The sequence below is a fragment of the Manacus candei genome, unplaced genomic scaffold (genome assembly GCF_025592945.1).
Source record: "Manacus candei isolate 608988 ecotype Guabito, Panama unplaced genomic scaffold, ASM2559294v1 h1tg000002l, whole genome shotgun sequence".
NCBI lineage: Eukaryota > Metazoa > Chordata > Aves > Passeriformes > Pipridae > Manacus > Manacus candei.
The window spans coordinates 35,486-51,931 of record NW_026138050.1 but is presented as its reverse complement, the minus strand read 5'-3'; the positions used below and the strand labels follow the sequence as shown (position 1 = coordinate 51,931).

The following is a 16,446-nucleotide window of genomic DNA, read 5'->3' as shown; positions in this document are numbered from 1 at the left end:
CGCCCCCGGCTCCCGCTCCCGCCCCCGCCCCCGCTCCCACTCCCGCAGTGCCCTGGAGATGCTATCGGGGCTGCGCCGCCGCCTTCCCCCCCCCGGAAGCGACCCACGCCGGCAGATCCGACGGAGATCGGCCCCGGGGTAAGCTGGGCGCGTCGGAGGGGGGGGGCGCGACCGCTCTTCTGCCTCTCCGGCGGCCATCGGGGACTGCAGGCCGGGGAAGCGACAGGCAAGTTGCTCGCCTCTGCGGAGAAACTTGCACCTGCGTGCCGCCGCAGTGGAGGGTTCGGATGTGCCCTGGCATTGCACACGCACCACACCCCCCCGCGGGGAGGGTCTCCGCTGCCTCGGGGACCCTGTCTGTGCTGCCGGGAGAGAGAAATCCTTTGGGAAGCTGGGCTGGAAACAGCAACTCTGTGAATTGCTCAGCTTTTTCTAGGCAAGGGCGGGTTTTAGGGAAGAAAGGCCCGTACGCGCGAAAGGCGCCGCGGGTCTCGCCAAGGGGGGGGGGGCGCGCGGCTGCAGCGCCGCGCGCGGCTGCAGTGCCGCTCCCGGCCGTGTCCGCCAGGCGGCGACTGTGAGGCAGGGCCCGGCGCTCGGCGGCGCTCTTGCAAGCGACGCCCCTGGCAAAGCGGCGCTGCTTGGGCACTGCCGGCCTTCCCCCGGAGTGCCCGGGCTGGCCCAGCACCTGGCCGAACCTCTTAGGGAAGAGGCAAGGAACAACTGCGCTTGTTCTGCCGTTTCTTTAGCCAGGGACTGGAACACAGACAAAATCAAGGGGCTCTTTGACCTGTGCAGGCTCCGAGCATTTTGCAGCCTTCCTTAAGCAGGGCATTCTCACCCTCTGAAAAGCTGAAAGGCTTTAACATCTGGAGACGCACCTGCAGCTGTGCAGATTAATGTAGTTTCTTTTAGGAAACGAAGGGGAGGTTTTCCTGTTGGGAGCCTAAATACCGAGTCTACTCTGCTTTTTCAATCAGGTGACGAAGCTTATGGAAAAAAAGACCAAAGGCCTCGAGGTGAGTACATTCTACCGAGTTCTGCTTTTCTGGCATCGGTTTGGGAAAATCCCGTGAAATTCTAAAAAGCTTCTCTCCGTGTTTTCTAGTTGTTTTTTTCAGCCTTGGTGTAAGTTTCATGTAGAAAAGGGCATAGAATTATTAGAACAGACAAACTAGACTTTCTCGGGAGAGATGGAAGAAAAGTCTGCTGATTCCAGTTCTGCTTTTCTTGTCTTCCCTTCGACTGTCATTTTCTCTCCCCTGCTGTTCAAATAGGCAGCAGTTAATTGCTCTGCTGAAGAGTTTGCTGTCCTAAGTGTCTGTCAAATTGGTGCCTTCAACTCAAGATAGCACCTGCTCCTTAGTTACAAAAAGTTCCTCACAGGAAATGTTCAGGCGTGCCCATAAATCTCCTCGCTGTTTGTTTGGGAGAACAGGGTTTTCTCCTCTGTAACAGAATAGTCGTGGCATTTGCTATGGAATGCTGGTGGCAGTCTAGTCAGAAGAGGACCCCGTGCTTCACTAATTTTCCCTTTTTGTTGTTGGGGGTGACTTCTTCCCAAGCATGTTATTCTTGACCCCCCGGGGCAAGCGGAGGTGACAGCGTCAGGAGCCATCCTAACTGAGGCCCTGGTAGGTCAGTGCTTTTTGTGTGACTGGACGGTGAAGCTGTCTGTGGGAATGACCTGGCTATGGCTCAGTGTAGTCCTAATTAAGGTGTCTTTTACTCCGTGTTCCCAGGCTGCCTCTTTCCCTTCGGTCGCCGTGGGTGTGCCGGACGCCTCTGGCAGGACTAACCCTGTGGCTTTTATGTCCAACGTGCTGTGCTGCGTGCCTGCAGGTAAGAAAAGCTGGGAGTGCAGTCCCTCTGCTTTGATTGCTGTGTCTCTTTGGGAGTGATTTTGGAGGGGAATCCCAGAGCGATTTGGTTTGAAGGGGACCTTCAAAGGCCAGCCTGTCTTCCGTGGGCAGGGACACCTTCCCCTCTCATCCTCGGTTGGATGCTCCAAGTCCCATCCAGCCTGGCCTGGAACACTTGCAGGGATCCAGGGGCAGCCTCGGGTTCCCTGTGCAGTGTGCTCTGATATCTCTCCACTGGCATCGTGAAAAATTTTGTCAGCACGTTTTGTGTGACGATGGTGAGCGGGACCTGGGTGAAAATTGGGGTTCTCTGAGGTGCAGAGGGAAAGAATTCTCCTTTGAAGTCCAATGTAATTCAGTTTTGCACGAGTCTTGTCTGCCTTATGTTTGAATTGCTTTCTATTCTAGGCAGTTCTTTTAAATTAAACTTTTGTGTCTCCCCGCCCCCCCCCCCTCCCAGTATCTTGTACAAGACAAAGCTACCTTTCCTCGTGGGAACGGACTGGCCGGGCTTTGGCAATCTGGCCCCTCGAAAGACTAAAGTGACCTCTTCCAACAGGGGAAGACTTTCTGGTAAGCGGCGCCAGAAAGAACTGGAGTTTCTGGAGAATAAAAGCTGGAAGCGTGCCCCTGAAAATCCCCAGCCCTGGGTGGTCAGTGGTCTGACTTGCACGGACCGGTGGCCTTGGCCAGGAGCGGTCCTGCAGGAAGCGCCTTTGCCCAGGCTGTAATTTTAATTTCCCTCGGATGCTTGGCAAAGCCCCTCTGGGTGAGCCCCAGTGCCTGGCAGGAGCAGAGCGGGCTTCCAGGGAGGTATTCACCTGGTCAGCGTCAGGAACCATCCTACCTGAGGCCTCGGTGAGTGCTTTTTGGACGACTGGACGGTGAAGCTGTCTGTGGGAATGACCTGGCTATGGCTCAGTGTAGTCCTAATTAAGGTGTCTTTTACTCCGTGTTCCCAGGCTCCCTCTTTTCCTTCGGTCGCCGTGGGTGTGCCGGACGCCTCTGGCAGGACTAACCCTGTGGCTTTTATGTCCAACGTGCTGTGCTGCGTGCCTGCAGGTAAGAAAAGCTGGGAGTGCAGTCCCTCTGCTTTGATTGCTGTGTCTCTTTGGGAGTGATTTTGGAGGGGAATCCCAGAGCGATTTGGTTTGAAGGGGACCTTCAAAGGCCAGCCTGTCTTCCGTGGGCAGGGACACCTTCCACTGTCCCCGGTTGCTGCGAGTCCCGTCCAGCCTGGCCTGGAACACTTGCAGGGATGGGGCAGCCTCGGGTTCCCTGTGCAGTGTGCTCTAATATCTCTCCACCGGCATCGTGAAAAATGTTGTCAGCGTGTTTTGTTGGATGACGGTAAGCAGGACCTGGGTGAAAAGGACATTCTCTTAGGTGCTGGGAGAAGGAGGACTCGTGCGGGCATCTCCAGAGACAGCGGGAACGGGAGCGTGCTGCGGAGAAGGAAAATTTTAGGGGTTGGGTGCTGAGAAATTTGTCCTTCCCTCGCCCTGTGCTCTGCACTTAGCAATGGGTCGAGTGCAGAAGTTTCCTGGGGACCCTGGGAAATGATGCTGGGTCTGCTAAGAAAAGTGGGGCCAAAGGAGCAGGACCTGGGTCTGCCAGCGTGGGAGAAACAAGGGACGGGTCATCCTCTGCCTCCAGGAGGGAGGGCAGCAGGAAAGGCCACGGGCTAAAGCACTGAAGTGCTGTTCCCCAGGGAGCCCCTGCCCAGCACTGAACTTGCTTCTGCACTTGCTGTCCCTTTCCCAGCGGAGCCGAAGCGTCGGGTGCGGCTGCCGGGGGGATGGAGCTGCCAAGGACAAACTGGGAGGGTGTTTGCGAGGGAAGAGGGGAGAAGGAGCTCTTGATGTGCTTTTTTTACTTCTTCATCCCACAGAATTGCCACGAGAGGAAATACTTCAGAGGGGCTTCCCTCCAGATAAGCCCTGAATATGCCAGGAGGTTTCAGCCGGGAGGAAAGGAGCTGTGGAAGAAAAGCAGCCTAAAAGTAGCCAGTGGGGATCATCAGGTTTTCCAGCCAAGAAGAACAAGGAGAGAGATGGGGGAATCGGGTTCCAATTCCTAATGATTTGGTGGGTGCAGGAATGATTTCTGTGTGTTTTCCAGTCCCTTTGGATTCCTGAGATGATTTTAAAATGATGGCTTTAGCAATCAACTAAATCGCAGATGTTGTTTTTGAGAGGAAATGATGCCAAAGAAATGCAGAGTTTTGGGTCAGTTTTGGGGATGATTTGGGTCAGTTTTTGGGGTCAGTTTGGGGTCATTGTTTGGGGTGATTTGGGTCAGCTTTTGGGATGATTGGGGTCAGTTTTGGGTCAGCTTTTGGGATGATTGGGGTCAGGTTTTGGGGTCAGTTTTGGGTCAGCTTTTGGGATGATTGGGGTCAGGTTTTGGGGTCAGTTTTGGGTCAGCTTTTGGGATGATTTGGGTCAGGTTTTGGGGTCAGTTTTGGGTCAGCTTTTGGGGTGATTTGGGTCGGTTTTGGGTCAATTTTTGGGGAGCACTGGGTGTTACTGGGGGTTGTTGAGGAGCACTGGGTGTTACTGGGGTGTACTGGGGAGCACTGGGTGTTACTGAGGGTTGTTGGGGAGCACTGGGTGTTACTGGGGAGCACTGGGAGAGAAAATGAAAAATAAAGAGAATAAAAAATAAACGAAATAAAGAAGGAAATATAAAAAAGAAAGGAAAATTTAAAAAAAAAAAAAGGCAAAAAAACTAAAAAGGAAATAAAACGAAAATGAAATAAAAGAAAAAAAAAAAAAAAAAAGAAACCCCCTCTTGGGCACCCCGTTTCCTCTCCTCCCCCCCCCCCGAACCGTAAATTGCGGGGTCATCACCCCTAAAATGTGAGAAGGGGACCCCGAAATGTGGGTGAGGGAACCCCAGGGAGCCGGAAAAGTGGAGGGGGAGCCGCAGTAAGAAAGCGAAGCCGGGCGGTCGGGCGGCGGGGTGGGGGGGGCAAGCCAAGGTGGCGACGCCGGCGCATGCGCAGTCGTTGGCAAGACGCCGGCGATCACGTGGTAAGTAAGGGCAGGCAGGAGAGGGACCGGCGACGCATGCGCAGTGGCTCTCGTGCCGGTGCAGCGCTCCCTGCTCGAGTTAAGGGCCGGTTCCGGCTGCAGAGCGGGACTCGCGGTCTCCCGTCTCTCCCGGGGTGTGTGTGGGGGGAATAACGTGAAGATTTCTTGGAGTGAAAGCGCAGAAATTAGCGAGGAGGGACGCTAATTTGGGTAAAGTCGGTCACCGGAAGTAGAAAGCGACCGGAAGTGCCCCAAGGCCCCGGCCCGGAAGTCCGCCAAGCCCACAGTAAAGATGGCGCCGCCAGGACCGGAACGACCACACTAAAGATGGCGGCCCCTGCCCGGAAGTTCGCCAAGCCAACAGTAAAGATGGCGCCGCCAGGACCGGAACGACCACACTAAAGATGGCGGCGAGAGGCCCCCCCTCGCCTCAGAGAAGCGTTTATCCTGTTGCCTGACCTCCGCCGCGACCCGGACCCCCGCCCCGCGCCCGCAGCGCCGTCTCGCCGCGCCACTTCCCGCTGCGGGGGCAGGGCGGGGCGCTCGGCGGCGCCGGGCGCGGGCGGCAGGTTCGTGGGCGGCGGCAGGCACTGGCGCGGGCAGCCCCCGTCTCAGGACCCCACGCGCCCGCGCCGCGCCGCGCCGCCCGCTCGTCCCGCTCCGCTCCCGCTCCCGCTCCCGCTCCCGCCCCCGCCCCCGCTCCCGCTCCCGCCGTGCCCTGGAGATGCTATCGGGGCTGCGCCGCCGCCTTCCCCCCCCCGGAAGCGACCCACGCCGGCAGATCCGACGGAGATCGGCCCCGGGGTAAGCTGGGCGCGTCGGAGGGGGGGGGCGCGGCCGCTCTTCTGCCTCTCCGGCGGCCATCGAGGACTGCAGGCCGGGGAAGCGACAGGCAAGTTGCTCGCCTCTGCGGAGAAACTTGCACCTGCGTGCCGCCGCAGGGGAGGGTTCGGATGTGCCCTGGCATTGCACACGCACCACACCCCCCCGCGGGGAGGGTCTCCGCTGCCTCGGGGACCCTGTCTGTGCTGCCGGGAGAGAGAAATCCTTTGGGAAGCTGGGCTGGAAACAGCAACTCTGTGAATTGCTCAGCTTTTTCTAGGCAAGGGCGGGTTTTAGGGAAGAAAGGCCCGTACGCGCGAAAGGCGCCGCGGGTCTCGCCAAGGGGGGGGGGGGGCGCGCGGCTGCAGCGCCGCGCGCGGCTGCAGTGCCGCTCCCGGCCGTGTCCGCCAGGCGGCGACTGTGAGGCAGGGCCCGGCGCTCGGCGGCGCTCTTGCAAGCGACGCCCCTGGCAAAGCGGCGCTGCTTGGGCACTGCCGGCCTTCCCCCGGAGTGCCCGGGCTGGCCCAGCACCTGGCCGAACCTCTTAGGGAAGAGGCAAGGAACAACTGCGCTTGTTCTGCCGTTTCTTTAGCCAGGGACTGGAACACAGACAAAATCAAGGGGCTCTTTGACCTGTGCAGGCTCCGAGCATTTTGCAGCCTTCCTTAAGCAGGGCATTCTCACCCTCTGAAAAGCTGAAAGGCTTTAACATCTGGAGACGTGCCTGCAGCTGTGCAGATTAATGTAGTTTCTTTTAGGAAACGAAGGGGAGGTTTTCCTGTTGGGAGCCTAAATACCGAGTCTACTCTGCTTTTTCAATCAGGTGACGAAGCTTATGGAAAAAAAGACCAAAGGCCTCGAGGTGAGTACATTCTACCGAGTTCTGCTTTTCTGGCATCGGTTTGGGAAAATCCCGTGAAATTCTAAAAAGCTTCTCTCCGTGTTTTCTAGTTGTTTTTTTCAGCCTTGGTGTAAGTTTCATGTAGAAAAGGGCATAGAATTATTAGAACAGACAAACTAGACTTTCTCGGGAGAGATGGAAGAAAAGTCTGCTGATTCCAGTTCTGCTTTTCTTGTCTTCCCTTCGACTGTCATTTTCTCTCCCCTGCTGTTCAAATAGGCAGCAGTTAATTGCTCTGCTGAAGAGTTTGCTGTCCTAAGTGTCTGTCAAATTGGTGCCTTCAACTCAAGATAGCACCTGCTCCTTAGTTACAAAAAGTTCCTCACAGGAAATGTTCAGGCGTGCCCATAAATCTCCTCGCTGTTTGTTTGGGAGAACAGGGTTTTCTCCTCTGTAACAGAATAGTCGTGGCATTTGCTATGGAATGCTGGTGGCAGTCTAGTCAGAAGAGGACCCCGTGCTTCACTAATTTTCCCTTTTTGTTGTTGGGGGTGACTTCTTCCCAGGCATGTTATTCTTGACCCCCCGGGGCAAGCGGAGGTGACAGCGTCAGGAGCCATCCTAACTGAGGCCCTGGTAGGTCAGTGCTTTTTGTGTGACTGGACGGTGAAGCTGTCTGTGGGAATGACCTGGCTATGGCTCAGTGTAGTCCTAATTAAGGTGTCTTTTACTCCGTGTTCCCAGGCTGCCTCTTTCCCTTCGGTCGCCGTGGGTGTGCCGGACGCCTCTGGCAGGACTAACCCTGTGGCTTTTATGTCCAACGTGCTGTGCTGCGTGCCTGCAGGTAAGAAAAGCTGGGAGTGCAGTCCCTCTGCTTTGATTGCTGTGTCTCTTTGGGAGTGATTTTGGAGGGGAATCCCAGAGCGATTTGGTTTGAAGGGGACCTTCAAAGGCCAGCCTGTCTTCCGTGGGCAGGGACACCTTCCCCTCTCATCCTCGGTTGGATGCTCCAAGTCCCATCCAGCCTGGCCTGGAACACTTGCAGGGATCCAGGGGCAGCCTCGGGTTCCCTGTGCAGTGTGCTCTGATATCTCTCCACTGGCATCGTGAAAAATTTTGTCAGCACGTTTTGTGTGACGATGGTGAGCGGGACCTGGGTGAAAATTGGGGTTCTCTGAGGTGCAGTGGGAAAGAATTCTCCTTTGAAGTCCAATGTAATTCAGTTTTGTCTGCCTTATGTTTGAATTGCTTTCTATTCTAGGCAGTTCTTTTAAATTAAACTGTTGTGTCTCCCCCCCGCCCCCCCTCCAGTATCTTGTACAAGACAAAGCTATCTTTCCTCGTGGGAACGGACTGGCCGGGCTTTGGCAATCTGGCCCCTCGAAAGACTAAAGTGACCTCTTCCAACAGGGGAAGACTTTCTGGTAAGCGGCGCCAGAAAGAACTGGAGTTTCTGGAGAATAAAAGCTGGAAGCGTGCCCCTGAAAATCCCCAGCCCTGGGTGGTCAGTGGTCTGACTTGCACGGACCGGTGGCCTTGGCCAGGAGCGGTCCTGCAGGAAGCGCCTTTGCCCAGGCTGTAATTTTAATTTCCCTTGGATGCTTGGCAAAGCCCCTCTGGGTGAGCCCCAGTGCCTGGCAGGAGCAGAGCGGGCTTCCAGGGAGGTATTCACCTGGTCAGCGTCAGGAACCATCCTACCTGAGGCCTCGGTGAGTGCTTTTTGGACGACTGGACGGTGAAGCTGTCTGTGGGAATGACCTGGCTATGGCTCAGTGTAGTCCTAATTAAGGTGTCTTTTACTCCGTGTTCCCAGGCTGCCTCTTTCCCTTCGGTCGCCGTGGGTGTGCCGGACGCCTCTGGCAGGACTAACCCTGTGGCTTTTATGTCCAACGTGCTGTGCTGCGTGCCTGCAGGTAAGAAAAGCTGGGAGTGCAGTCCCTCTGCTTTGATTGCTGTGTCTCTTTGGGAGTGATTTTGGAGGGGAATCCCAGAGCGATTTGGTTTGAAGGGGACCTTCAAAGGCCAGCCTGTCTTCCGTGGGCAGGGACACCTTCCACTGTCCCCGGTTGCTGCGAGTCCCGTCCAGCCTGGCCTGGAACACTTGCAGGGATGGGGCAGCCTCGGGTTCCCTGTGCAGTGTGCTCTAATATCTCTTCACCGGCATCGTGAAAAATGTTGTCAGCGTGTTTTGTTGGATGACGGTAAGCAGGACCTGGGTGAAAAGGACATTCTCTTAGGTGCTGGGAGAAGGAGGACTCGTGCGGGCACCTCCAGAGACAGCGGGAACGGGAGCATGCTGCGGAGAAGGAAAATTTTAGGGGTTGGGTGCTGAGAAATTTGTCCTTCCCTCGCCCTGTGCTCTGCACTTAGCAATGGGTCGAGTGCAGAAGTTTCCTGGGGACCCTGGGAAATGATGCTGGGTCTGCTAAGAAAAGTGGGGCCAAAGGAGCAGGACCTGGGTCTTCCAGCGTGGGAGAAACAAGGGACGGGTCATCCTCTGCCTCCAGGAGGGAGGGCAGCAGGAAAGGCCACGGGCTAAAGCACTGAAGTGCCGTTCCCCAGGGAGCCCCTGCCCAGCACTGAACTTGCTTCTGCACTTGCTGTCCCTTTCCCAGCGGAGCTGAAGCGTCGGGTGCAGCTGCCGGGGGGATGGAGCTGCCAAGGACAAACTGGGAGGGTGTTTGCGAGGGAAGAGGGGAGAAGGAGCTCTTGATGTGCTTTTTTTACTTCTTCATCCCACAGAATTGCCACGAGAGGAAATACTTCAGAGGGGCTTCCCTCCAGATAAGCCCTGAATATGCCAGGAGGTTTCAGCCGGGAGGAAAGGAGCTGTGGAAGAAAAGCAGCCTAAAAGTAGCCAGTGGGGATCATCAGGTTTTCCAGCCAAGAAGAACAAGGAGAGAGATGGGGGAATCGGGTTCCAATTCCTAATGATTTGGTGGGTGCAGGAATGATTTCTGTGTGTTTTCCAGTCCCTTTGGATTCCTGAGATGATTTTAAAATGATGGCTTTAGCAATCAACTAAATCGCAGATGTTGTTTTTGAGAGGAAATGATGCCAAAGAAATGCAGAGTTTTGGGTCAGTTTTGGGGATGATTTGGGTCAGTTTTTGGGGTCAGTTTGGGGTCATTGTTTGGGGTGATTTGGGTCAGCTTTTGGGATGATTGGGGTCAGTTTTGGGTCAGCTTTTGGGATGATTGGGGTCAGGTTTTGGGGTCAGTTTTGGATCAGCTTTTGGGGTGATTTGGGTCGGTTTTGGGTCAATTTTTGGGGAGCACTGGGTGTTACTGGGGGTTGTTGGGGAGCACTGGGTGTTACTGGGGGTTGTTGAGGAGCACTGGGTGTTACTGGGGTGTACTGGGGAGCACTGGGTGTTACTGAAGGTTGTTGGGGAGCACTGGGTGTTACTGGGGAGCACTGGGAGAGAAAATGAAAAATAAAGAGAATAAAAAATAAACGAAATAAAGAAGGAAATATAAAAAAGAAAGGAAAATTAAAAAAAAAAAAAAAGGCAAAAAAACTAAAAAGGAAATAAAATGAAAATGAAATAAAAGAGAAAAAAAAAAAAAAAAGAAACCCCCTCTTGGGCACCCCGTTTCCTCTCCTCCCCCCCCCGAACCGTAAATTGCGGGGTCATCACCCCTAAAATGTGAGAAGGGGACCCCGAAATGTGGGTGAGGGAACCCCAGGGAGCCGGAAAAGTGGAGGGGGAGCCGCAGTAAGAAAGCGAAGCCGGGCGGTCGGGCGGCGGGGTGGGGGGGGCAAGCCAAGGTGGCGACGCCGGCGCATGCGCAGTCGTTGGCAAGACGCCGGCGATCACGTGGTAAGTAAGGGCAGGCAGGAGAGGGACCGGCGACGCATGCGCAGTGGCTCTCGTGCCGGTGCAGCGCTCCCTGCTAAGGTTAAGGGCCGATTCCGGCGGCAGAGCGGGACTCGCGGTCTCCCGTCTCTCCCGGGGTGTGTGTGGGGGGAATAACGTGAAGATTTCTTGGAGTGAAAGCGCAGAAATTAGCGAGGAGGGACGCTAATTTGGGTAAAGTCGGTCACCGGAAGTAGAGAGCGACCGGAAGTCCTCCAAGGCCCCGGCCCGAAAGTCCGCCAAGCCCACAGTAAAGATGGCGCCGCCAGGACCGGAACGACCACACTAAAGATGGCGGCCCTGGCCCGGAAGTTCGCCAAGCCCACAGTAAAGATGGCGCCGCCAGGACCGGGACGACCACACTAAAGATGGCGGCGAGAGGCCCCCCTCGCCTCAGAGAAGCGTTTATCCTGTTGCCTGACCTCCGCCGCGACCCGGACCCCCGCCCCGCGCCCGCAGCGCCGTCTCGCCGCGCCACTTCCCGCTGCGGGGGCAGGGCGGGGCGCTCGGCGGCGCCGGGCGCGGGCGGCAGGTTCGTGGGCGGCGGCAGGCACTGGCGCGGGCAGCCCCCGTCTCAGGACCCCACGCGCCCGCGCCGCGCCGCGCCGCCCGCTCGTCCCGCTCCGCTCCCGCTCCCGCTCCCGCTCCCGCTCCCGCCGTGCCCTGGAGATGCTATCGGGGCTGCGCCGCCGCCTTCCCCCCCCCCGGAAGCGACCCATGCCGGCAGATCCGACGGAGATCGGCCCCGGGGTAAGCTGGGCGCGTCGGAGGGGGGGGGGCGCGGCCGCTCTTCTGCCTCTCCGGCGGCCATCGAGGACTGCAGGCCGGGGAAGCGACAGGCAAGTTGCTCGCCTCTGCGGAGAAACTTGCACCTGCGTGCCGCCGCAGGGGAGGGTTCGGATGTGCCCTGGCATTGCACACGCACCACACCCCCCCGCGGGGAGGGTCTCCGCTGCCTCGGGGACCCTGTCTGTGCTGCCGGGAGAGAGAAATCCTTTGGGAAGCTGGGCTGGAAACAGCAACTCTGTGAATTGCTCAGCTTTTTCTAGGCAAGGGCGGGTTTTAGGGAAGAAAGGCCCGTACGCGCGAAAGGCGCCGCGGGTCTCGCCAAGGGGGGGGGGGGGCGCGCGGCTGCAGCGCCGCGCGCGGCTGCAGTGCCGCTCCCGGCCGTGTCCGCCAGGCGGCGACTGTGAGGCAGGGCCCGGCGCTCGGCGGCGCTCTTGCAAGCGACGCCCCTGGCAAAGCGGCGCTGCTTGGGCACTGCCGGCCTTCCCCCGGAGTGCCCGGGCTGGCCCAGCACCTGGCCGAACCTCTTAGGGAAGAGGCAAGGAACAACTGCGCTTGTTCTGCCGTTTCTTTAGCCAGGGACTGGAACACAGACAAAATCAAGGGGCTCTTTGACCTGTGCAGGCTCCGAGCATTTTGCAGCCTTCCTTAAGCAGGGCATTCTCACCCTCTGAAAAGCTGAAAGGCTTTAACATCTGGAGACGTGCCTGCAGCTGTGCAGATTAATGTAGTTTCTTTTAGGAAACGAAGGGGAGGTTTTCCTGTTGGGAGCCTAAATACCGAGTCTACTCTGCTTTTTCAATCAGGTGACGAAGCTTATGGAAAAAAAGACCAAAGGCCTCGAGGTGAGTACATTCTACCGAGTTCTGCTTTTCTGGCATCGGTTTGGGAAAATCCCGTGAAATTCTAAAAAGCTTCTCTCCGTGTTTTCTAGTTGTTTTTTTCAGCCTTGGTGTAAGTTTCATGTAGAAAAGGGCATAGAATTATTAGAACAGACAAACTAGACTTTCTCGGGAGAGATGGAAGAAAAGTCTGCTGATTCCAGTTCTGCTTTTCTTGTCTTCCCTTCGACTGTCATTTTCTCTCCCCTGCTGTTCAAATAGGCAGCAGTTAATTGCTCTGCTGAAGAGTTTGCTGTCCTAAGTGTCTGTCAAATTGGTGCCTTCAACTCAAGATAGCACCTGCTCCTTAGTTACAAAAAGTTCCTCACAGGAAATTTTCAGGCGTGCCCATAAATCTCCTCGCTGTTTGTTTGGGAGAACAGGGTTTTCTCCTCTGTAACAGAATAGTCGTGGCATTTGCTATGGAATGCTGGTGGCAGTCTAGTCAGAAGAGGACCCCGTGCTTCACTAATTTTCCCTTTTTGTTGTTGGGGGTGACTTCTTCCCAGGCATGTTATTCTTGACCCCCCGGGGCAAGCGGAGGTGACAGCGTCAGGAGCCATCCTAACTGAGGCCCTGGTAGGTCAGTGCTTTTTGTGTGACTGGACGGTGAAGCTGTCTGTGGGAATGACCTGGCTATGGCTCAGTGTAGTCCTAATTAAGGTGTCTTTTACTCCGTGTTCCCAGGCTGCCTCTTTCCCTTCGGTCGCCGTGGGTGTGCCGGACGCCTCTGGCAGGACTAACCCTGTGGCTTTTATGTCCAACGTGCTGTGCTGCGTGCCTGCAGGTAAGAAAAGCTGGGAGTGCAGTCCCTCTGCTTTGATTGCTGTGTCTCTTTGGGAGTGATTTTGGAGGGGAATCCCAGAGCGATTTGGTTTGAAGGGGACCTTCAAAGGCCAGCCTGTCTTCCGTGGGCAGGGACACCTTCCCCTCTCATCCTCGGTTGGATGCTCCAAGTCCCATCCAGCCTGGCCTGGAACACTTGCAGGGATCCAGGGGCAGCCTCGGGTTCCCTGTGCAGTGTGCTCTGATATCTCTCCACTGGCATCGTGAAAAATTTTGTCAGCACGTTTTGTGTGACGATGGTGAGCGGGACCTGGGTGAAAATTGGGGTTCTCTGAGGTGCAGTGGGAAAGAATTCTCCTTTGAAGTCCAATGTAATTCAGTTTTGTCTGCCTTATGTTTGAATTGCTTTCTATTCTAGGCAGTTCTTTTAAATTAAACTGTTGTGTCTCCCCCCCGCCCCCCCTCCAGTATCTTGTACAAGACAAAGCTATCTTTCCTCGTGGGAACGGACTGGCCGGGCTTTGGCAATCTGGCCCCTCGAAAGACTAAAGTGACCTCTTCCAACAGGGGAAGACTTTCTGGTAAGCGGCGCCAGAAAGAACTGGAGTTTCTGGAGAATAAAAGCTGGAAGCGTGCCCCTGAAAATCCCCAGCCCTGGGTGGTCAGTGGTCTGACTTGCACGGACCGGTGGCCTTGGCCAGGAGCGGTCCTGCAGGAAGCGCCTTTGCCCAGGCTGTAATTTTAATTTCCCTTGGATGCTTGGCAAAGCCCCTCTGGGTGAGCCCCAGTGCCTGGCAGGAGCAGAGCGGGCTTCCAGGGAGGTATTCACCTGGTCAGCGTCAGGAACCATCCTACCTGAGGCCTCGGTGAGTGCTTTTTGGACGACTGGACGGTGAAGCTGTCTGTGGGAATGACCTGGCTATGGCTCAGTGTAGTCCTAATTAAGGTGTCTTTTACTCCGTGTTCCCAGGCTGCCTCTTTCCCTTCGGTCGCCGTGGGTGTGCTGGACGCCTCTGGCAGGACTAACCCTGTGGCTTTTATGTCCAACGTGCTGTGCTGCGTGCCTGCAGGTAAGAAAAGCTGGGAGTGCAGTCCCTCTGCTTTGACTGCTGTGTCTCTTTGGGAGTGATTTTGGAGGGGAATCCCAGAGCGATTTGGTTTGAAGGGGACCTTCAAAGGCCAGCCTGTCTTCCGTGGGCAGGGACACCTTCCACTGTCCCCGGTTGCTGCGAGTCCCGTCCAGCCTGGCCTGGAACACTTGCAGGGATGGGGCAGCCTCGGGTTCCCTGTGCAGTGTGCTCTAATATCTCTCCACCGGCATCGTGAAAAATGTTGTCAGCGTGTTTTGTTGGATGACGGTAAGCAGGACCTGGGTGAAAAGGACATTCTCTTAGGTGCTGGGAGAAGGAGGACTCGTGCGGGCACCTCCAGAGACAGCGGGAACGGGAGCGTGCTGCGGAGAATGAAAATTTTAGCGGTTGGGTGCTGAGAAATTTGTCCTTCCCTCGCCCTGTGCTCTGCACTTAGCAATGGGTCAAGTGCAGAAGTTTCCTGGGGACCCTGGGAAATGATGCTGGGTCTGCTAAGAAAAGTGGGGCCAAAGGAGCAGGACCTGGGTCTGCCAGCGTGGGAGAAACAAGGGACGGGTCATCCTCTGCCTCCAGGAGGGAGGGCAGCAGGAAAGGCCACGGGCTAAAGCACTGAAGTGCCATTCCCCAGGGAGCCCCTGCCCAGCACTGAACTTGCTTCTGCACTTGCTGTCCCTTTCCCAGTGGAGCCGAAGCGTCGGGTGCGGCTGCCAGGGGGATGGAGCTGCCAAGGACAAACTGGGAGGGTGTTTGCGAGGGAAGAGGGGAGAAGGAGCTCTTGATGTGCTTTTTTTACTTCTTCATCCCACAGAATTGCCACGAGAGGAAATACTTCAGAGGGGCTTCCCTCCAGATAAGCCCTGAATATGCCAGGAGGTTTCAGCCGGGAGGAAAGGAGCTGTGGAAGAAAAGCAGCCTAAAAGTAGCCAGTGGGGATCATCAGGTTTTCCAGCCAAGAAGAACAAGGAGAGAGATGGGGGAATCGGGTTCCAATTCCTAATGATTTGGTGGGTGCAGGAATGATTTCTGTGTGTTTTCCAGTCCCTTTGGATTCCTGAGATGATTTTAAAATGATGGCTTTAGCAATCAACTAAATCGCAGATGTTGTTTTTGAGAGGAAATGATGCCAAAGAAATGCAGAGAGAGAGCATGGAATCATCCTGGGATCCTGGAGTGGTTTGGGTTGGAAAGGATCTCAGGGATCATCTGCTTCCACCCCCTGCCACAGGCAGGGACACCTTCTAATAGATATCCAGCCTGGCCTTGGCCACTTCCAGGGATGGGGCAGCCACAACTTCTCTGTGCCAGGCCACCTCCCCACCCTCCCAGGGAAGAATGTCTCCCTTATGTGCAATCTTTCCCTTTCTTCTCTGCAGGAAGTGGGCTGGGACAAGGGAATTGGCTCCCACGAGGCCGAGGATCAGAACGGGCTCTGCACAGGGGACGACTTCCACTTCCGAACGGGGAAGGGCACCTTCGTGCCCACCCCTGGCAAACTGGGACAGAGTAACATCTGCCTGCAGCTGGCTGCAGTTCCCATTGGCTCTGGGCTTTCTGTCCACGGGCCGGGGATCATGGCCAGAGTCCTTCAAACCTGGGGAACAGTGGCCTTCACACCATCCCTGCAGCCCGTCCAGGCCAGGATGCTGCCCATCGGCCCCTGATCGCAGGTGGATGTAGAAGTGATGGTGTTTAGGGAATGCTGATTGTATTTCCTTGACTTTAGCCATGTGGTCATTAAAAAGAGAAAAATAACAAGTCTATGGAAATCCCCTGCACTTGGGAGCTTGCAGCGCTCTGGATTAAACTTGGCTCTCTAACGTTAAAACTGTGGGCGAGGGGCGGTGGCCGAGCAGGGCCAGCGGCGGGGCCGGACGGGGCCGGCCCGGGGGTCCCTTCCCCGCGGGGTCGCAGCCGCGGGACCCGCCCCCGCCCCGCGCGGCCCCTCCCGGCGCGCCCCACCCGTCCTTGGGGGCTGCGGCCGCTCCCGGCGCTGCCGAGGCTGCCGGGGAGGGACCGGCCTGTGCTGGGGGCACGGGGGTTCGTTCCTTGTGTTCGAGGGCGGCAGCGGGAGCGGCGCTGCGGGGCGGGACGTGCGGGAGGTGCCGGGTGACGGTGGGGAAGCCGCGGCGGGGCCCGGGGGCTGCAGCTCTCTGGCTTCCCGACTGGCTTTGCAGACATTTGCCACCTTCAGAGGAGGCACAAATCCCCGCGGAGCTGAGCAAGGGGTGCGGGGAGTGCAGCGAGCTGGGGCGGGGCTGTGACCAGGACAGCGTGTGCGCAGTCCCCCAAAACCAGCCCGGAACAACCCCAGAGCCCAGAGCGAAGCGCCGCGGGATCGCGCCGGCCCCGCCCCTGGACTCGCCCAGGCCCGCCCCCCGGCTCGCGCCAGCCCCACCGCCGGGCCCCGCCCTGCCCGCCCCCAAGAACCCCGCCGTCCCCGCTGCCCGCCTCGCTCCCCTTGTCCCGGGAGAGCTCCCAGACGGGCC

At 57.0% G+C, this 16,446-nt stretch overlaps 1 protein-coding gene across 45 annotated transcripts; it reads left to right on the top strand.

Moving 5' to 3' along the window:
* The first annotated feature begins 10 nt into the window (after positions 1-10).
* Positions 11-15,689, top strand: LOC127471020 (uncharacterized). Of its 45 annotated transcripts, none has more exons than XM_051787668.1 (14): positions 11-138; positions 978-1,016; positions 1,563-1,631; positions 1,740-1,839; positions 2,419-2,432; positions 2,620-2,717; positions 7,302-7,401; positions 8,602-8,676; positions 13,087-13,168; positions 13,437-13,450; positions 13,638-13,735; positions 13,840-13,939; positions 14,769-14,964; positions 15,334-15,689. In XM_051787668.1, the coding sequence occupies exons 2-13, from the start codon at positions 990-992 to the stop codon at positions 14,955-14,957; spliced, it is 966 nt and encodes a 321-aa protein (XP_051643628.1). In that variant the 5' UTR covers positions 11-138; positions 978-989; the 3' UTR covers positions 14,958-14,964; positions 15,334-15,689. The 45 variants fall into 45 exon arrangements, 34 of the variants coding, with proteins under 34 accessions (XP_051643628.1, XP_051643726.1, XP_051643362.1 ...); XM_051787766.1 differs by lacking the exon at positions 15,334-15,689 and adding an exon at positions 14,134-14,227 and having other exon boundaries at positions 14,769-14,950; XM_051787402.1 differs by lacking the exon at positions 15,334-15,689 and adding an exon at positions 14,071-14,227 and having other exon boundaries at positions 14,769-14,950.
* The last annotated feature ends 757 nt before the right edge of the window (positions 15,690-16,446 follow it).